The 21,343-nt window shown below is 54.6% G+C and overlaps 1 protein-coding gene across 1 annotated transcript; it reads right to left on the bottom strand.

The window, feature by feature from the left end:
• Positions 1 to 8,802: 8,802 nt before the first annotated feature.
• TXN2 (thioredoxin 2) lies at positions 8,803 to 19,469 on the bottom strand. The gene is made up of 4 exons (XM_079937559.1): positions 19,326 to 19,469; positions 18,584 to 18,846; positions 16,637 to 16,760; positions 8,803 to 9,698 (listed from the first exon to the last, which is right to left on the bottom strand). Exons 2-4 carry the CDS (start codon positions 18,844 to 18,846, stop codon positions 9,585 to 9,587), a joined length of 501 nt encoding a protein of 166 aa, XP_079793685.1. The 5' UTR covers positions 19,326 to 19,469; the 3' UTR covers positions 8,803 to 9,584.
• Between the last annotated feature and the right edge of the window lie 1,874 nt (positions 19,470 to 21,343).

Below are 21,343 nucleotides of genomic sequence, written 5' to 3'. Positions count from 1 at the left end.
GCATCAGTCTGGTGGCTGGCCAGCTGGAGAAGGGTCTCTGAAGGGCAACCTCCTGACCTGGCCCCTCCCCAGCTGGCCTCTGGCTCCCACGCCATCTTCCTCCCTTCCCCTCGCTGGGCCTGGTTTCCTCTATTAAGCAGGGGAAGGGAGCTGGTCTCTGAGGGCCTTCCCGCCCTGAGGTTAGACTTGGGGCCAGCAGAGTGCTGGGAAATGCAGCCCCCAGAGAGGAGCCAGAAGAGGTCAAGCCCTCTTGAGCAAGTGGCGGCACGGCCCGGGCCTCACATGTGCAAAGAGACTCATCTTCCCAGGCTGCCCCAGCCCGAGCAGACCCAGCTCCTGCCCCGCTGGCCTCATCCTCCTGGGCCACTGTCCAGGGCAGCTGCTTCTCCGCTGGTTCCCCAGAGGCCCCGGGGCCAGCGCCGGGACACAGAGGGCCAGGGCTGGCTCAACACAGCCTGCCCTCCTTCCCCTTGCTGAGGAGGAGACGCCCACTCTTGTGGCCTGAGACGCGCAGCCCTGACGTTGGCCTGGCTATGGCTGGGTGGTCAGGGCCAAAGGCTGAGCGAACACCAGGCCCTCTGGGCAGCTGGTACCCCACCTGTAGCCACCGTGAAGCCCCCCTACCTCCCGGGCCACGTGGTACTCAGCAGGGCCAGCAAATGCGGACATGGAAGGCAAGGCCTTTTGGGGGGGACTTGGCAGGGAGAAGGCACCCCCAGGGGGACTCTTTCCCGCTCCCTTCCTGTAGAAATACTCTCCCCATCAACCTCCCTGTCAACCTCAGTCAAGAACAACCTCAGAACTGGCAGTGGGGGGCTTCCCTGGTGGCGCAGTGGTTGAGGGTCCGCCTGCCAATGCAGGGGACACGGCTTCGAGCCCTGGTCCGGGAAGATCCCACATGCTGTGGAGCAACTCAGCCCGTGCGCCACAACTACGGAGACTGCGCTCTAGAGCCCGCAAGCCACAACTACTGAGCCCGTGAGCCACAACTACTGAGCCCACGTGCCACAACTACTGAAGCCTGTGTGCCTAGAGCCCGTGCTCCCAACAAGAGAAGCCACCGCAATGAGAAATCCGCGCACCGCAACGAAGACCCAACGCAGCCAAAAATAAATAAATAAATAAATTAAAAAAAAAAAAACTGGCAGTGGGAACCCAGAGCCAGCTCTCGATTCTCTCCTCTTGCTGGTTGACCCCAGGCAAGGCCCCCATCCTCTCTGGCTCCCTCTCCCTCTCCTGGTCCAGCCTCAGTAGATTCCTTCCCTTATTTCAACATCACAGGGTCCCTGTGAGATGGGAACGATTAATCCAGGAAATAACATGAGAGGAACAAATACATCTGTTTCATGGGGAGGGAGTACTCGGTGGCCCAAGGACACAGAGGTGCCCAAAGTCACATGGGAAGTGGCAGAGGTGCTGGAGCCCAGCCAGGCCTCCTAGGTGAGGAGAGAGGGTGCTTTGTAATAGAGTCTGGGTGGTGGGATGAGGATGAGGGCCAGACCAGCCACAGGGCCTGGCGTGGAGCAGCTCCCTAGTAGGTGACACGCTTCATCCGTTGCTTCACTCATTCATCTTGGGAGAGTCCTCTTCTGTGCCTGGCCCCATGGGAAGGGTGTGGGCAGGGAAGGCAGCCCAAAGAGCTGAACCAGGAGGGGCTTAGGGCTGTGATCTTTGCAGCTGCGTTTTCTCAAAGCCTAGTCCACAATCCTCTGCATCTAAATCACTAGGGCTTTAAAAATGCACACTCCTAGGTCCTACCCCAGACCCATGACCATCACCAGATCCTTATAAAAATGGTTGCTTTGGGGACTTCCCTGGCAGTCCAATGGTTAAGACTCCACACTCCCATTGCAGGGGGCACGGGTTCGATCCCTGGCCAAGGAACTAAGATCCCACACACTGCACAGCCTGACCAAAAAAAGAAAAAGGTTGCTTTGGACTTGGGGCATCTCAGAAATGTCAGAATTTGGGATATGGAAATTTTTCTTTTTAATAAACTTATTTATTTATTATTTTTGGCTGTGCTGGGTCTTTGTTGCTGCACGCGGGCTTTCTCTAGTTGTGGAGAGCAGGGGCTACTCCGTTGTGGTTCGAGGGCTTCTCACTGCAGTGGCTTCTCTTGTTGTGGAGCACGGGCTCTAGGCGCACGGGCTTCAGTAGTTGTGGCTCGCAGGCTCAGTAGTTGTGGCTCGCGGGCTCTAGAGTGCAGGCTCAGTAGTTGTGGGCATGGGCTTAGTTGCTCCATGGCCTGTGGCATCTTCCCAAACCAGGGATTGAACCCGTGTCCCCTACAATGGCAGGCGGATTCCTAACCAATGCGCCACCAGGGAAGTTCCAGGGCGTGGAACTTTCTAAGGCAAAGGAGGCAGAGACTAAAAGGTGGCTGGAGGTGGGTCAGGTCTGATGACATTCTTGCTGCTCGGCCTCCCCTCCCCCAAAGTAAACCAGCAGGTGGGAGGTGCCGGTGGAGGGCTCCAGCTCAGGTTTCAGGCCTGGGACACTCCTTCCGAGCTCCCAGCCACCATAAAATGCTCCCTTTGACCTGGGAGTCCCACATCTATAAAATTTAAAGGAAGAAATAAGCTCTGTGTCCACACATGTTCATTCTGGCCTTATTTATAATGGATAAAAAAATTAACTGAAAACTCCCTAAATATTGGACCATGGGGGAAAGGTTAAGGGTGTGACCCTCGCTGAGTGACGTCCCCTGGCTGGGGATACACTAAAGGATGGTCATGGGAATGCAGAGAGCCGCAGCTGTGGGGTGGTGGGAAGGCTGTACAGGAGGAGAGCAAGGGACACGGGAGTCAGATTGTCTGGTTTACCTCCTGGTTCTGCCCCTTCCCAGCTGTGTGACCTGAGGCTGTAACTGAAGCCCTCTGTGCTTCAGTTTCCTCGTCCATAAACTGGAGCTCATAATAGGACCTACCTCCTGGGATTATGCGAGCACTGAAGGAGTTAATACACAGAGTGTTTGCAACAGTGTCTAGAACCCCTCGGTGTTAGTCACTACTGTTAAACTACATAAAACAGGCTGTTATGGGCTGAGTTGTGTCTCCCCAAATTCATCTGTTGAGGCCCTAACTCCCAGGACCTTAGGATGTGATTTTCTCTAGCACAGGAAAAAAAAAAAAGAATGTGACTGTAGTTGGAGATGCAGCCTTTATAGAGGTAATTACGTTAAAATGATCTGATCCAATATGACTGGTAGCCTTATAAGAAAAGAAAATTGGGATACACAAACAGACATGAGGGATGCACACACAGAAGAAAGACCTTGGGAGGACACAGTGAGAAGGCAGCCGTCTGCAAGCCAAGGAGAGAGGCCCCAGGAAACACCCCTGCTGACACCTTGATCTTGGACTTCTCACCTCCAGAACTGTGAGAAATAAGTTTATGTTGTTTAATCTACCCAGTCTGCGGTACTTTGTTACGCAGCCCTAGCACGCTAATGCACATGCCTAGAAAATTTTAACATGATACTTACCACGTAACAGCTCTATGTTCTAACATTACATTTATTATCGCATGTCAGTCTCTCAACCATGAGGAGGTTATGTACTATCCTCCCATTTCAGAGATGAAGAAAACTGAGGCTTGGCTAGTGAGGGGGAGGGCTAGGATTGGAACCAGGTCTATGTGACTCCAAGACCCCATTCAAAGCCTGGCTCCATCCCCCTTGGTGGGGCCCCACTCAGCCCCTTCCATCCCCAGCTTTCCTCCTTGGACAGATAGATCATGTACTTTCCCACCTCTGTGCCTTTGCACATGCTGTTCCCTCTGCCTGGAATGCTCTTCCTACTGCTTGCCTCTCGGGCTAACTCCTATTCAATTCTCCTAAACGAAACCATTTATTTATTTATTCATTTACTTAGGCTGCTCCAGGTCTTAGTTGCTGCATGTGGGATCTTCATTGCAGCATGCGGGATCTGTAGTTGTGGCATGTGGGACCTTTAGTTGTGGCATGCAGACTCTTAGTTGTTGCATGTGGAATCTTAGTTGTGGCATGCATGCGGGCTCTAGTTCCCTGACCAGGGATCGAACCCAGGCCCGCTGCATTGGAAACACAGAGTCTGACCCACTGGACCACCAGGGAAGTCCCAACAAAACCTTTCTTGAACCTCACTTCCTCTCAATGCTTTACCTGACAGCCCTGCAGATTTGCTCCTTTTCAGGGCTTCCGATCATTCTGTGCTTTATCTTGGAGACGGTATATGTTACTTGTTTCTACTGTGGCGTTTATACTTTACATTGTATCCATGTGCTTGCTGTAAGCTTCTTGGGGGGGGGTTGGCTACATTGTATCCCTGTGCTTGCTGTAAGCTTCTTGAGGGCGGGGGCTGTGTCCTCCTCTGCTTTGACTTCTAACTCCTAGCACCAGGCAGCCCAGAGAGGCATCCACACACACTGGCTGGCTGAGGTTAGGGCGTGGAGCTGCCATGCTGGGACTGGAGAGAATATTCCAGCCTTAGCAGTAGATCCTAAGCAAAGCAATCTTCCGCCTCCTGCCCGGGGACTGGGTGGGGGAGGTAGATGAAAGAGACGCCCAAAGTCCCCACTCTTGGCATGAGAACAGGGGTCCTATGACCCCCCCTGGGGGTAGCACAGTGGCAAAGGGAGAGGTAGAGGGGTTGGGTCGGGCCACCGCACCCTCCTTTCCCAGGGTGTGTCCTGGGCACATCACACCACCTCTCTGGGCCTCAGTTTCCTCATATGTGAAATGGTAACAAGAGTTGCTACCTCAGGTGGGCGCTGGGGGCTTAGATGTGGGTGGCACACCTGGCAGGGTGGGACACAAAGGAACCGATGCCGGATTGCCTGCTTGCCAGATGCTGAGACACGCAGCGGACCACAGACGGACAGCTACTTGCCTGTGGGCAGCCGGGATGCCGGCTAAAGGTGGGGAACCAGCTCAGTCAGAAATCAGCAACTGTGTAACAGTGGCACCCTTGCTCACAAAAGGTGCTCCCATCCGTGGCTGTGTGGGGACAGCTGGCTCAGAGGCTGAGCGAGAGGCCAGTCAGACGTGGCCGGGAGGCATGGAGAACAGGGGACCAGACTCAGGGTGAATTCCAGTGGGCATTCTCCAAGGGTGAGGTCACCACCTAGCTCCCCAGGCTGCCGGAGCCACAGGCACCACTGAGCCGAGCTCTAGAGCAGGAGGGGGTGGAGGTGGGGGTCAGAGCCAGGACACAGAGCCAAATAAATACAAGACCCACAGCCTGGCACCGCGACCGGCCCCTCCCATTGTGAGGTGCTGGCGTTCTTATCTCGGGAAATCTGGTGTTTCCTGTTTAAGATGTAGCTTAGAGTTGGGGGAAGCTGGGGGGAGGGGAAAAGCAAAGCAAAGGACATTTCTCAAGAGCCTGCTGGGTATAGCAGCAGGTCTAATCCTCAGGATGACCTCATTCCGTGGTGACTGTTATTAGCCCCACTTTGCAGATGGTGCAATCGGGGCTCAAAATGGTGGAAAACTTTGCCCCAAAGACAAAATGGTACAGCTAATGGGTAAGAACACAGAGACTTTGGAATCAAACACATCTGAGTTCAGGTCTGAGCTCTGACACCTGTTCATGCCGAGTTACTTAAGCTCTCTTGGCCTCAGTTTCCTCATCTGTAAAATGGTGATAATGATAGCCCCTACCTCCTTGGGTGGCTGTGAGGGCTCGGTGAGATGGCACGGGTGAAACACACTCAGCGAGCGCCAGCCACCATCATCCCCATTTTGCTGATGTGACAACTGAGCCTCAGAATGGTGATGCCCACCACTGGTGGGTGGCAAGTTCAGGGTCTGAACCCAGATATGATTCTTCTGGCCCTACTTACACCACTGTGGACTGACTGATGGTGGCCCCCAGCTTCCAAAAGGCTGTCAGGAGGTGGCTGAAGAGGGGAGGCTCCCAGATTTCCGGCAGAGACATGGAAGCCAGCCTGGGGACTGGGGTTCAGGGTCACGCCTGCAGCCGGTGTTCCAGGCAGCGGAGAGGAACTGCGGCAGCATGCCTGGAAGCCTGGCTTGTCCGCAGCATCCTGCCCTCCGCCGACATTGTTCTCTGGACCCTCTCAGCCCAGGGGCTGAACATTAGGGGTTTCCGGCAGCCTGGCCAAACTACCTTCACTTTCCAGAGAAGCCTTCGCCAGACAGCTGGGGTAGGGGCTGAGCTGGCCCCGAGCCCCGAGCCCCGAGCCCCAGGCAGGGCGTGCTGGGAAGGGCACTGGCGTGGCCCCAATAACATGCCCTTGACCTCAGGTCCTGACGCTGGAGACTGCCCTTCTCAGAGACACGGCTGCCCTCCTCGCTCCCGCTCCTGGAGCCCAGGGAAGAAAAGGCCGTGACTCGTCTTCATTTCAGGGTTGGCTGAAGTCAGGGCACTCGGCTTCAGGTCCTCGTCACAAACATTCTGCAACCTGGGCAAGCCTCCGCCTCCCTGTGCCCTTCTGAGAGCCTAGAAGTTACCCCAGGCCCCCTCGCACTCTGACATTCGTTTAGGGTGACCTGCTGCCCTTTGCTCTGTTGTCTTAGGGCGTGAGCTTCTTGGGGCTGTGGTCAGTTTCCCTCCCATGTTCATCGGCGTAGAGGGAACCCACAGTAGTGACCACCATTCTTCCATCCAAATGTTTCTAAGACCTGCTAAGGCTCTTTGGTAGTGAGCATTCCCATCCGGAACAGGGTCTCGGCCATTCCGCTGATGTCACTCAGCGCTGTTTCCTCATCTGTGTAATGGGGAGAACTGCCTGGCAGGGGAGCTGTAGGGGTCACAGGAGAGAACATAAACTCTACAAACTGAAGCTTCCACCTCTGCTCCCCACCCCCCACCCCCCCGCCTCCGGATCAACTGGATAGACTTGGTATTACGAGAATAAGCATACAGAAGCCACACCCCAGGACGTCTCGGGGCTGAGGGGGAGCCCGTGGCTGTGCCCCCTTTCCTGGGCTTTGCACATATCTGTGCTTCAGAGGGGAGGGGGGTGTCCCCTTGACCCCAGCAGAGCTGCCAGGCCCCACAGCTGCACTGCCAACCCCTCTTCCACAGGCCCAGGAGCCCGAGGCACCCAGAGGGCAACGGTGGGGCCGACGATGCAGAGGCAGCGGTGTCCTGGTGAGATCAGCGCCGTGGAATTAGTCAGCCGGGATCACCCTGAGGATCCTGCACTCACAGCCAGTGACTCATGCCGCGTCCAGCCTCACAGGCGGAGAAGCCAGCTGAGGCGGCACCATCGCACCTCGCCCCGCAGCACACCTTTTAAGGAGAGGGCGCTCCGGGCAGCTCAGAGGCCTTTGCCAGCCCTTCTCCACACCTGCCCGGGGCGGGTACAGGGGCCAGACCCCCACCCGGGTTCAAATCCGGCATTGGCACGTTTCAGACGTGACCTTGGGCAAGTCAAGTTCCTGGAACCAGTGCCTTCACTTGTAACGTGGAAATAATTCTTGCCTCGCAAGAGAAGAGAGCAACTAAAGGAGGCAGCGTGTATGCAAAGCGCTTGGCAGTGGGCAGCTGTGAAGGAGCGGCAGAGGACAGCGGGAACGGCCGGGCTCGGGAGTCAGGCGGCCCGGCTCTGAATTCTCGTCCCAACCCTTACCCGCTGGGCGTCTCTGAGTTACCCAACTCTGCATCAGTGCCTTTTCTGTAACAGGAGCTGAAGCTGCCTGCCTTGTCAGCCCGCGGTGAGATTAGGATCACACGCTACCTTCCGTAGGGCGGCGGGGGAGGTGCGGGCGCAGGGCCAGCCCAGGTGCCTGTGGACTTCCTGTCTTGGACAACGTCCCCACCCTCCCTGAGTGGGTGTCGTGCGTGAACGGGAGCGATGATCAGTGCTTGCCTTGTGGGGCTGCCGGGGGGGGGGGGCGGTGCTTAGAACAGAGCCTGGCACCCAGGAAGTACCCTCTACGTACTGGCTGTTCTCATTTATCTTACACACGGCTCTTGGCCTTTCTCCACGAATGCCAGCTGCTGGTTTACTCCCCTTCCACATGCCTGTGACAGAGCCCAGGCCTGCGGCCTTCCAGAGGCCACAGGCCCTGCTTCTGAGCCAACTCCGCCCTCTGGCGCCAGTCACAGCAGCCTTCCCAAGGCAGTCCTGGGGCCGCCCCCTCAAAGACCCTGTGGTAACACAGGCAGTTCCAATAGGGACACCAAGGACACTGAGAAGAGTGCACACAGCACCCCAGGGCCAAAGGGAAGGGTGCCGGGATACCCCTGCCGCCTGGCACCCAGTGAGCGGGCATCTGAGCTGGGCAAGTGAGCCAAAGGGCAGCTTGGCCACATGAGGAAGAGGGGTGGGCTTTCCCAGCTGGTAAGCCTGGTGTGCCTGACACCCTCCTTCACGGGCCAAGGCGGGGCTGGGAACAAGAAGGGGCAGAGAGCCTGGCCCTGAGGCCTCGGAGTTCCTGTGCGCACACACACAGGAAGGACAGCCCACCTCCCAATGGGCTGGGGTGGGGAGAGGGGCAGGCCAGGCTTCTGCAGGAGTGTGGGCCTGTCAGCAGAAGAGGCCCCCCTGAGGATCAGTTATAAGAGCTCAGGCTGCAGAGGCAACCAGCTCTGGGTAGAAACCTGGGCTCTGTACCCTGACAGCCTCTGTGTCCTCATCTGCATAATGGGGACAACAGACACCCTTCTGCCTTACTTGTATGTAAAGGCATCTTCAGAACAGTGGCCACCACTGAAACCGGTATTAGTCACAGGAGGGGCTGGTCGAGGGCAAGAGGGTTGTGGGAGTCAGAGGAGAAAACAGGGGCAGAGCCTGGGAAGGGGCCAACGGTGCTCCCAGGGCCCAGACAGAATGGAAGCCGTCGACAGTGCAAACCCTAGTTTTATTGGTCCAGTTCTTTCCGTGAAGTCTCCTGCTCGGAGAACTGAAGGGCCAGATGATGGTAAAGGAGGGTAGTGTCTCGAGCCTTTCAGAGGCAAGGGTTTGCAGGATGCCCCCAGCCCAACACACGTCCGCTGCCCCGGCGCCTGGGAGGAAAGAGGGAGGTGGCTCTTTGGGGGGTGGGGGTGGGGGGTGGACATGGTAAGCTAGTGCAGGGCCCAGGGTCTGTTCTTCACAGCGGGAGGTAGACGGGACCACATAAAGTTCTTTATTACAGACCTACAAAAAAATGAGGGAATTATGTATATTACTCTCACTTGTTTGGGTTTCTCTTTTCCTTCTTCTTCTTTTTACAAAACAGCAGCAGGAAAGAAAAATGCAGGAGGCAGATGAGCCAGGCACCGGGGTTCAGATCAGAAGGGAGCAGGGAGACCAAGCCGTTACTGCAGGCTGGCCCCGGGACTCTGTCCCTGCAACCTGGAAGCGTGGCGACCAGCCCTAGAGGGAGCAGACAGAGAATGGGTGGGGAGACGTCTGTCCCAGCTCGGCGGCGGCACTGCTCCTTGGGCAGCCACCCTGGCGGTCAGCCGGGTTGGGAGCACTTGAGGCTCCTGTGTTTGGAGGCCTGGTCTCCAAAGCACGGGCCCACGGGGGCCAGACAGAGGGAGGAGGCGGGAAGGGCCAGCACAGAAGGGCTGTGAGTGCTATCGGGGTCCCCCGGGAACACGGGGCCCAGGCGGGCAGGGGCAGTCAGGACGCTTCCCTGCTTGTCAGCCAATCAGCTTCTTCAGGAACGCCTCCAGCTGGTCCTCATCCTTGATGCCCACAAACTTGTCCACCACGTCTCCATTCTTGATGGCCAGCACGGTGGGCACAGCTGACACCTGGGTGGAGGGGACAAAGGAGGCCGAGTCACTCAGAGGTGAGCTCCTCTTGACCGTTATTCCCAAGCTGTGGGGAGAGGGCTGGTGGTTCATGCAGGACAGTGGCTGCCCAAAGCCACGGGTGGGCCCCCTTCCCTTTGCGCAGGGTACGGCAGGGCCTGCAGGTCCGCTCCCGGAGAAACTTTTCCACTGTGGGCTCCCAGCAGTACCCTTCCTCCCCCAACTGTGTGCCTGACTCACTGTCCCAGTGGTTTGGCTGGAATGACAGGAGAGATTAAAATAACCCGTGCAGCTGCAGGCCAGAGCTGTGGGCAGGGAGGAGCTGAGGGGCTAAGAGAACCGCCCCGAGGGGCGGCCTGGCACACGGGGACCAGGAGAATTGGAATCCTGGCCTTGCCACTCATCAGCTGGGAGCCTTGGACGGGTCACGCCAACTTCAGAGCCTCGGCGCCCTCTTCTGTGAAATGGGGATGAGTTTCTATGGTGCAGGTCTAGGACAGGGATTAAAGATTTGGATATAAAGCTGCGTAGTCAGGAACTCACGCTCTGGGGCCGGCTGAGCCAATCTCAGGCCGTTCTGGGCGAGCCATTTCATCACTCGAAGTGTCCGTGTTCTCATCAGCAAATGGAGATACTACTGGGGCTTATATTAGCGGGCATAGGGGCTGAGCCGGCTAATCTCTGCAAATTCTCAGCACAGCGCCCTGCACTCGGCACGGTGCCCGGCACACAGTGGGCACTCAACAAATGAAGGCCACAGAGGGCACATCACAAAAGGAAAACCCAGGGTCCCGCGCAACCTCTTTCAGCTCCACGCCACGATGGTTAACAGGCTCCAGAAATTCAATGACTCACACTGGGCAGTGTGGGAGGAGGGGCTCAGCCTTGTGAACCTAATTTATTAGGGGGGTTGGACATTCTTGGCCTGTGAAGCATTTTCTCAAGCTCCCCCAGGGGACCTGTACAGATCACGTGGTATGTAAATGAGGCCCAAGACCTGCTCTGGCATCGCGCATTCTGCTGCCTGGGCTCCCCACCTGGCATTGATGGCATTTGAAAAAACTATATAAACAGAACAAAATAAACACAAACTTTTCTAACACACAAGTTAACTACAAAGTAACTTGTAGTTACTTTGTAACTACAAAGTAGTTACACTTAGTTACATTTGTAGCGATTTCTACAAACGTACCAGTTCTTCACGTGTCCTGAGTGCTGTCCTGCCCATGAGTCACCCTGGGAAGCCAGGCCTAAGATTTGGAACGTTCTGACTGTGCATATGTCAGTTACAAAACAGAAGCGCGGGCCTGACCGGCCCAGTCTCAGTATGTGGCAGGCTGTGCGCCTCTCTTCTAACGGGCTTTGGGGACAAACACAACAGGTAAGATGACAAGAGTCCCTGTCCCTGTTAGTGCCTTCAGGTGCCCTCAAGGCTGTCCTGGGGCTGCTGTTGGTGGCAGCTGACACGCTTCCCAGAGGCAATGTGCAGGCAGACCCACCTGGTGGTGGGCTGACCACCACACGTGCCCCTGCTCATGGCGCCACCACTGGCTCCGTCCTTCGCGCCCCTGGCACGTGTGATAGCACGAAGTGCAAGGCTGAGCACATGGCTGCCCCGTCTGCAGGCCCAGAAGGGGTCCTTCCAGGATGCAGTCCCTGGAGGCGCCCCGGGCCCGCACATGCAGTCTCCTGCGCCCTCTACTGGTCTGTGGAGGCAGCGGCCTCACATCCGGCAGCTCTGAACTGAGGCCCAAGGCTCAGGCACGAACTGCTCCACTTCGCCCATGCTGGATCCCATGCTGTCCTGTGCTTCTTTAACTGAGGTAAAACTGTATCTCAGTGTCTGAGCAGTGGTCTAATTGTTTTTACCGTCCTCCCTCTGAGCAGGACGCTGTGCTCACTGAGGTGGCTTGGAGTAGACTCAGTTCTTCTCCAGAATTCTAGATGATTCCCTTTACAATCGCATTTGTGTAAACTCACACGTGTGCTTACACACGCACAGACCATGCTGCAGTTGGGTGTACAGCAGACACACTGCAACTGTGTTTTCATGACAACCAAAATCTAGTCATTACTGATCAAGGGAGTTCTTTGAGGTTTGAGCCTAGATATACAGACAGACAGACAGACAGACAGACAGACAGACAGACACACACACACACACACACACACACACACAGAGTCATGGGCCTGCGAGAAGCTGGATTTTCTAGGACACTTCAGGGATACCTGGGCTGTGACTGGACTTCCCTCACCCCCAAGGAGGAGGATGTGGCTTTGCTGACCCTGAGTCTGGTTCACAAATCTGGAAGGGCTGGTGCCTGTAAAGACTGCCTTAAATGGAAGTGCACAGGTCCCTGGCACATTCTTCTGGAAAGGCAATGTAAGTGTAAGGGGATCGCGGTGGAGCGAGAATTCAGCTCCCCTCTCAATTCTGGTGCCACTGAGGGAACCAAGAGGCCGGAGAAGAGATGAAAAGATGCGCTAAGATGCGCTGAGCTCCTGCTCGTGAAGCCACCTGGAGGCTTCCATGCTTGGCTGAAGGCCCCGGGAACTCAGGAGGCGTAGGGGTGTGCGTGTGTGTCTTCCCACCAACCTGCAGCCCCCCAGCCCACATTGCCACTGAGCTTGGTGTCCCTGCCTGGTCTTCTCCCGTCTCACCCCAATTTCCTCCATTTGTGAAATGCAAAGGACCTCCCGAGGGACAGGCGGACGGGCACAGTGCTAGTTGTCACAGGAGACTGGTGACCTCCTCCTCGGCCAATTGCAGAACACAAAGGAAAAGGTCACTGTCACCCCGGCAGCCACATACTGGTGCTTTTTACGTGTCAGGGACAACCCGGACCATTTGTGTGTGCTGGCTCATCAACTCCTGCCTCAACGTGGGCTCATTTTACAGATGAGAAGACTGAGGCTCAAAGGCTGAGTGACTAAGCGATAGGGCTGGAATTTGAAACAAGATCTGTGTGACGTTGCTGTTGTGACATCAAACTACGTTATACCTCGGCCCAAGAGCAAGGGATTGGAGATAAAAACATTGAGTCCCAGCAGGGCAGGGACTGCTGGGGAAACATTAATAATGTTTAATGTTTAATAAACATTAATAATATTTATTAATAATAATGTGGGGAAACATTAAAAGGATCTCATGCTTCAAAAGAGAAAGGCCAAATGCTTTTGGATACAGGAGGGTTCTTGGAAAAACTATTACTGAAAGAATCGAATCCAACTATATAACATCCTGGAGAAGGCAAAACTACGGAGATAGTAAGAAGATCAGTGGCTGCCAGGAGTTCAGGAGGAGAGGGGAGGAAAAGGTCAATCAGAGAGGATTTTAGGATGGTGAAACTCTTCTGTGTGAGACGGTAATGGTGGATACGTGTCATTATCCACTTGTCCAAACCCACTCGCTGACGGCACCTCCCCTAGAAGGCCGGCCCAGAGCTTCAGGGTTTTTGCTCCTCGATGTTGGGTCCTGGACTCCCGGCAGTGGCATCATCTGGAAGCTTGTTAGAAATGCAGAATCTTGGACCCTTCTCGGACCCACTGTATCATAATCTGCTTTTTAACAATATCCCAGGTCATACTCATGTTTGAAAGTGCTGATTTAGAAAACTTTCAAAATAAGGCAATATGGTAATGACGGAAGTACTGTGCATTCCAGCTATGCGTTATTTCACTAATACTGAAATACTATTCAATGAACTGTCTATGAGGATATGTGGACCATTAAAAATTCAAATAAAAAGTTCAAACGAGGTACCCCAAATATTGACAGTAGTTTGTTTCTATGCTAAGATTATTGCTACTTGGTTGTTTTTTTTTTTTTTTTTTTTTGGTTGTTTTTTATAATGTTTTTAAAGGGCATTCTCTGTAAGATGAGAAATAAAAGGATGAAACTCCAAGTGTGAGGCGAGCAGCAGAAGCCCCAGAAGAAAGCATGTAGGTCTGCAGCCCGATCCGCTCTCTCCCCAGGGTCTGAACGACTGGGGGGCACCCAGCAGAGGACCTGAGGCGACAGGGAGCAGAGAGCTCTTCACTCCGCCAAGCCAAGCGGTGCAGAGGCGGGGGGGCACCCCAAGGCCCCGGGCCACTTTCCCTTCCCTCTCCTTTGGGAGATGGTGAAATTCTAGGGTGGACAGTTGACTGAAGCATAGAGTGTGGAGGGACGGGAAGAGGGTGTGTGCTGGGCTTGGGGGTGGCAGGAGAGCTTGGGAAGAATTATATTCCCTGAATAACTGAAAGCAGTCTCTCCAAGTCCACCCACCATTCGGAAAAGGCCTTCAGGCTTCGGAGGAAGCTGTCCCAGGAGGCACTATGGACCTCTTAGCTGAAACTTCTTCCTCAGACTCTCTTCAAAACAACAGGTGTGAAGGAAGGAAGGAAGGAAGGAAGGAAGGAAGGGGTCGGGGAGGGGTCAGGAAGAATCCCCACTGGAGCTTCCTAAACCCTGCAATGACATCAGCCCAGGACCTGGCAAAACCAGGAGGCCGGGTCCAGGGGACGTGGGCCCAGCAGCCTTGAGGAATTTCTATATGACGCCGTACTATGCGGACAGTGGACGGAGGGAGAAGACCCTACAAGAGGACCTCTCCCCCACCACACACTTCCCAGGCTTAACCACAGGGCTTCAGGGCCCGGCCGTACATCACCTGGAATGCAGGCTCCCTGGAATGCAGGTGGGGTGGTCTTGGGGATTCTCGCCACCCGTGTGGCCACAGCTGGAGGAACTGGGTGATTCTTTTCTGTATCCTTACAGCTACTACAGTTGCTGAGACACGGTCGGGGCTCAGGATGTTGGCCTAAGTTCCAATGCCTGAAGCTGAAGCTCAGGAGGGAGGGAGCCTGGAGCCTGCCCATCACCCTGGGGTGCCCAGAAGCTCCAGCCCTAAGCTCACACCAGAAGACCACACCCTCACTCCCACAGCTGCCGTGGGTCTCTGGGGGAGGGAGGGGCAAGCAGTGAAAGCTAGGGGCCCCTAAATGGTCAGACAAGTACCCTCTTGACTGGGCAATCAGTGGGAGAGCTTTTGAAAACAAAAACAAAAAAAGTACAATTCATTGCTTCCCTGGAGCCCTTGTAAGCGGCCCCCGGTCACCCAGTGCCATGGATAGTCTTACTTTGGTAATATCCCCCCAACCATCTGCAGCCGTCATCTGTGGCTCTGCCTGCCCAGCATCTTTTTCCTTTGCCTCTGGTCAGCGAAGCTGGCTTTTCCTTTGAGTGACCACCCCAGCCCCAGCTCCACGGGCAGCCAGCCTATTCTCACCCCCACCCCCATCCCTTTCCTGCCACAGGGACTGGCTGGAGGGTGGGCATCTCTACTTTGCCTGGTCTAGAGAGAGTCGAACCTGGACTTCCAAACTCTGAGAAAGAGAGATGCCACCTCTTTCCGTCACTTATTACCAGGGAGGGATGTAGTTCGCTCTGGCCAGATCTAGATGTTTCAAGAGAACCAGAAATCTGGATGTTCCTGTAAAATCTTCTGAGTTTTAAATAACAGCATCTGATTCAGCATTTAAAAAAAAAAAACAAAAACACTTTGAGGGCCAGACCAATCAAGCTAGTGAGCCAGATGTGGCCCACAGGCCACCAGGGGCGACCCTGGCTCCGGAATAATGCCATCCAGGCCCCTTCCAATTGGGCGGCAGTCGGCCTTCCCAGCTGGCTGTCCTCTCACCGCTTGCTCGGCCCTTCACCGTGGCCATCCAGCCACAAGGGACCGCTCCCCTTTCTCCAACTACAAAGTGGCCTCCGAGGCCCAGAGGTCGCTCCGCATCCCACGCATCTCCTGCCCCTCTTCCTCTGGCAAGCCCTGCTCCAGGCACACAGGCCCTGATGTTCTGTGCGCACACGCGTGCGGCCCTGACCTCAGGGCCTTTGCAAAGGATGTCTGCTCCACTGGATCGCGCTTCCGAAGAGCGGCCTGGTTCGGTCCTTACTCCCTCCAGGTCTTCGCTCAGCTGTCAGCTTCTCAGCGAGGCCTTCCCGAGCCCACCCTTTAAAAAAGGAAACCCTCCCCAGCCCTGTGCCCGGCACTCCCACCCCCGCTCCTGATTTCTTTTTCTCCACGGCACTTATTATCTAAAGCAGGGATCAGCGGCCCACGAGCCAAACCTGCTGCCCGCTGCCTGTTTTCGTAAATGAAGTTTTACCCGCACGCGGCCACGCCCATTTGTTTAGATACTTTCTGTGGCTGCTCTCGTGCTACACGACAGGTGAGTATTGCAACAGAGACCAATGCCCTGCAAAGCCTCAAACGTGTACCACCTCGTCCTTTAGAGAACAAGTTTGTGGATGCCCAATCTAAAATACTAGCATGCAGGCTCCACAAAGGCAGGGATTCCGTCAGCTCTGTTCACTGCCACATCCTCACCACCAAGTAACAGCCCTGGCCTCAAAGGGACTCTGAACACGTGTCTGCTGAAGGAACGCACAAACCAGTCAGGCACAGAACAGCTCATGTCTGTGTTTGCTGTGCTCTCGGCCCTGCCTTCTTCTCCCATCCTTCACGGCTCTGCTCAGAGGGTCCCTCTACCGTGACACATTCCCCATCCCCTTTACTCCCCCACCCCAACCCCGGGGACAAGGAGCTCATCTTAGTTGCGCCAGAATCATGTACCCCTGGCACGCCGTAGGGCTCACAGATGGATGGATGAATCCATGAATGAGGGAGGGCATCAACTTCCCAAGATTCCGAGAAAAACCTGGTGTTTGGGGTCACACATCCCACTGCCTAAAGGTGGTGAAGAGAGACAGGAGGCTCAGAGGACCAAGGGAGTCACATCTGAAGTGCTCTGAACCCCTGAGATCTCTAGAAAGAATCAAGACACCCCCTTACTGGCTTCCTGGCGGCCCCCAAGACGTCTCCAGCTACCCTGTGGCCCCAAGCATCCCCACACCAGTTGCCCCGTGGCCATCCCCTGCCGAAACATACCTCATACTCTATGGCGAGGTCTGTGTGGTCGTCAATATCCACCTTGGCCATCACCACCTTTCCATGCTGCTTGGCCACCACCTTCTCTAACCTTGGCCCCAGGATCTTGCAGGGACCACACCACCTCGGAAGGGGAAGGAGAAGCATCCCGTCACAAAAGCGCTCGCCAGTCAGTCTACGGTTTCCCAGGACCTTCCCTTGACCCACATCTTTCCGAGGGACTGTCTGGCCTCATCACCTCTGCTTACAGTGTTTGGATATTAACCTGTAATGCTGACATGCCAGGTAACTCCAGGAGACTCTGCAATTGGGAAATTTTTACAGGTCCTGGATTTCTAAAACACGGGCCTCATCCTAAGACTCTTAGAAAGGTCATTTCACGTATTTCACTATATCTAAAAGAAATACACTGTCATATAGATGAAAGCGGGATTTGAAGTTAAAAGGTTTAGGTTCAAAGACAGGCTCCTGCCAACCAGCTGATTGTTCTGAAGCTTCAGTTTCCTCATTTGAAAGCGAGACTCTGGATCTAGAAGCTATGATGAGAAATCAATTAAGACAACGTGGATAAACATGCTTTGTAAGCTGCAGAGTTACTTCAAACACCTCACGGACTCGGAACTAAGGGAACTGAAACCAGTAGCTAGGGAGTATCTACGACTGCCAGCCACTGTGCCAGGACCTTCTCAACTTTTACTACACAGAACCCTCAACCCTGCAAAGGAAAAGAAAACGTCTTCCTAAGAAACTGAGGCCCAAGCAAGTTACGAGACTTGTGCAAGGTCTGGGACTGCATCCAAGGTTGTGTTCCAAGTGTCTTCTTTTAGCCCCAGGTTACCCTGTGATCCCCCAGGCCCTCTGTCAACTGCCGTCACTGCACTAACACAGGTGTTCCCCTCTAGATGGTAAGCCTAGACTGTCATCTCTAAGTACGTGCCACTAAGGGCAGTGCCTGGCACTGAATGAACAAACTCACCCCCTGCCTCCTTTATGGGGAAGAAGATAAGGCATCACCCCACTTTTCATCCATTTTAGAAGCCTTCTCCGGTATGCTCATCAGACCAGGAGGGCAGGACAGCTCTGCCTTTCATGAACCCCCGACTGGTGACTCCTATTTTATTCTCAGCCTTTAAACCCTTTGCATTCAGAGATTTTAATGAACTCACAACACCTAAAAACCCAGTCTGCAAGACCTTATCTCCTATCAAAGTGAAGAGAGGGAGGCAGAAGGACACCACATGGCCCGCCCAAGGCAACACAGTGAGTCAGAGAAAGAATGGGAAAGAAAGCAAAAGAATCTGTCAGTGGTTTGGTTTGCGCAAAAGGCCTTCCAACTTCTAACTCTGGCTTCTTTCAGGATGCCCCATTCTGAGGGGTTTGTCCAGTAGTTTTGGAGTCAGGCGTCTAGCCAGGCCTCAAAGGTCCGGAAATGAAGAAGGCCAGGCCAACAATCAGAAGGCCACAGACATTTAAATATCCCTAAAACAAACTCACACAGCACTGGAAAGAAACTCCTGCCCATCCCCTGCATGCCTGGGCACCACTGCGGTGGCACTGATAACTTTTTGCCAGCCCTTCCCAGGTTAGGTGGCAAGATGTTAAAATAAAATCAACTCTCTAACGGGCCAGGAACTGGGATACACCACAAGTCAGATGATGCTGGAGTCATATTTTTCCTGCTTTGGTCCAAGCTGAAGATGACCGGGGCCATTCGGGCAGTGAGATACACAACATAAGTGCTTCGCAGCACCGATCACAGTGAGTTCTGAAGATTGTTTACTAGTTTGTCTCCTGCCAAACTATACTTAATCTTTGAGAGAAGGGATTGGGTCTCATCAATCTTTGGAATGAGAAGAATCCAATGTAGCACTGAGACATAGCAGGCTCTCAATAAACAAATACCTGAACGAGTGATACCCCAGTCTTCTGCCAACTCCCAGGACTCACTGTGCATGGAAATCCACAACCACTGGTGTCTCACTGTTGACAACTCGGTCTTGAAAGTCTGGTCCATCCTGGATGTTAAAGGTCGTCGTACAGACTCTGGTGGTGTATATTGACCGGGCTTGGCTGGGTGTTACTGTCAGGTTACTGGGACTGCACTGTGCGGTCTGCAGGGCCCTGGACGCACGGGGTGCCCACCGACTCTGAGAGGGCTCCCTGCAGATGACGGAGGCCAGGAACCTCCTCAGGAGAAGCCGCTGAGCCATCTGTGAGGGGAAGAGGCAGGAAGAGTAGGGGCAGTCAATACACCATTAAAAGAGAGGTATACGGGAAACTCCGAGGCTCAGGTAAATCGTGACATGTCCAAAATAACCCAATTATTAAATGAGAATCAACGCTGGAACCCACGGCGGTCTGAGAAGTCCTTACTCTATCGATTACTTTTTTTCAAAGTGTTTTAATGGGAAATTTAGGACAAAGGGGGTGGCTGTTAAAGGATCAGGAAAGAGGAACCGCAACAATTCAAGGAGGAACGAAGAGGCACGGGGTAGGAGGGGGGAACTAAAAAAGGAGGAACGTGTGTGTGGAAGGAACGGGACGCCACCGGGGACCCCGGCTCCCCGGATAGCAAGTTCCCCCAGCCCAAGGTCTCTGTCCGCTCGGCCGCCGGCCCGCGCAGGATCGCGCCAGCAGAGTGCCTCAGCCGCCTTGACACCACCTCGCGCCACCCCCACGGGCCTCCTACCTCCCTGCAGCGAGAGCGGAGGCATGCACAGCGCGGCCCTCCCCACCGGTCAAGGGCACTCCTGTTGTCACTTCCTCAGGGGAGGGCCTTAAGCGTCACTTCCGGGCACAGGCTACCTAGAGCAAGCCTTTCTGCAACGTGACGGGAGGCGGGGTCGAAGCCTCAGTTAGGAATCGGAAGAGAAGGGCTGTTGGAGGGAGAGACCGGAAGAGGGGCGGGCCCTTAGGGAAGGGACCGGCGAGAGGGGCGGGTCCTCAGGGGGAGGGACCGGAAGAGGCTGTCGGGCTCCAGAGGAGGGTCCGGAAGAGGAGGTGAAGGAGGAGGGAGCGACAGGGAGGTACTAGTTGGAGAAGAAGGGCGGGAGGGAGGGCTGCTTCTGGAGTTTGCAAACTCTTGTTGCGGTATATGTCAGCCAGCATCGCACCCCTTTGTCTCATTGTCTCAGTGCGGCTTCGGAGCAACAAGAGGACGCTTTGTGGCCATTGTCTGTCACTTGCGACTGTATCACCTCGTGGTTTCGGGCAAGTCACTATGCCCTTGGGGGCTTCTGTTTCCCAATACGTGGCATAAATGGCTGGGCTTGTCCTCCACCCAGGCTCCTCAAGCTTGTCTCTTTGGAGTGCTGGGGAACTGGGCCCGGACAAGATGTCAGATGGTGGTAGTACTTGTAGGGCCTGCCTTTGAGGCCCCACAGAAAGTGTGGTGACCTGTGAACCTGCTTGGGCCTGGGCCTTGCTTTCACACCCATTGTCACTGCCATGGACAACAGGGGTCCAGGCACCTGTGTGTCCCAGGCTGGTGTCACAGTCACCCCTTGTCTCCCCTGCACCCTGTACCTTACCTTACAACCATTCCTGACCTGTTCTATGAATACATCAATGCCTTTTCCTTCCTCCTTGCCTTTGCTTAATTTGAAATGCTTTTTTCTCTGTCCACTTGGTAGAGCACTTACTCATCACCTCTTCTTTGAGCAGCGTTAATTGCCTCCTTCTCTCCGGTGCTTTGTTCATGGTTCTTAGTAACACAGTGCATAGTGTCTGTCTCTTCCACGAGACCATGTGCTTCCTGTGAGTAGGGATTTGTAGCTTTGACACATCTCCGTATGCCCAGCACCAACCTGATACAGTGCCTGGCTCACAGAGGATGTTCCATAGATGCTAATTAAACCAAGTATCTTTTGATATCCCAGGGAGCAGTTTATAGTCTGAGAGGTTCCAGGACTTGTCCAGGGTCATGAGGCAGGTAAACTGGCAGAGCCCTATCTCACACCTCCACTCCAGCCAGTGGGAATCACAGAACCATAGTTCACCTAAATGTCTCTCCCATCCCTGCGCTTTGCACTTGCTACTCCCTACAACTGGAAGGCTTTTCCCTCTACTGTCCATCTGAGAAAATGCTACCAGGTACCAGATGAGGCATCGTCTCTGGAGACACAAACCTGATCCTCCTCGAGCAGGGGTAGATTCCGTCCACTGAGCTTCCACAGCCCCTGTGTGTCTATCAATCACCAGACTCAGTACCCTGGATTGTTACAGTTTCTTTATTCCTCACTCACTATAAGCACCTGGGGGTCTGTGTCTCTCCATTGCTTACTTGGGAGGCAGCTATGCTTACCACTCTGTCACCAGTGCGTCAATGCTTACTTTGGGGCTTGGAGCATCGTAATAGGTGCTCAGTGATTATTTGTTCCGTGAACAAAGAGCAGGGACCCAAATCACATCTTTGACTCCAAATCCTACTTCCCCCACCACATTGCATGGGCCCATTGTGCCCTTCCAAAATCATTGCCATGTTTTTCTCCAGCTCATCTTGGCCACATCGTGCTGTTATTTGTCCTCTGTCCAACTGGCAGGTTCACTGCCTCACTCCCCAGGCAGGCAGGGCCACAGCCACAGCTGTGCAGGGACCTCCCTCTGGAATGGGGTGATGGACTCCTTGGAACAGGTTCACATCCCCTGCTCAGCCTTCCGCTAAATAGAGTTCCTCATCCATCACAGACAGGAGACCAGGGGAGGGCG

The sequence above is a fragment of the Stenella coeruleoalba genome (genome assembly GCF_951394435.1).
Source record: "Stenella coeruleoalba genome assembly, chromosome: 11".
NCBI lineage: Eukaryota > Metazoa > Chordata > Mammalia > Artiodactyla > Delphinidae > Stenella > Stenella coeruleoalba.
Note: the sequence above shows the minus strand (reverse complement) of the source record. Positions and strands in the feature narration are given on the sequence as shown.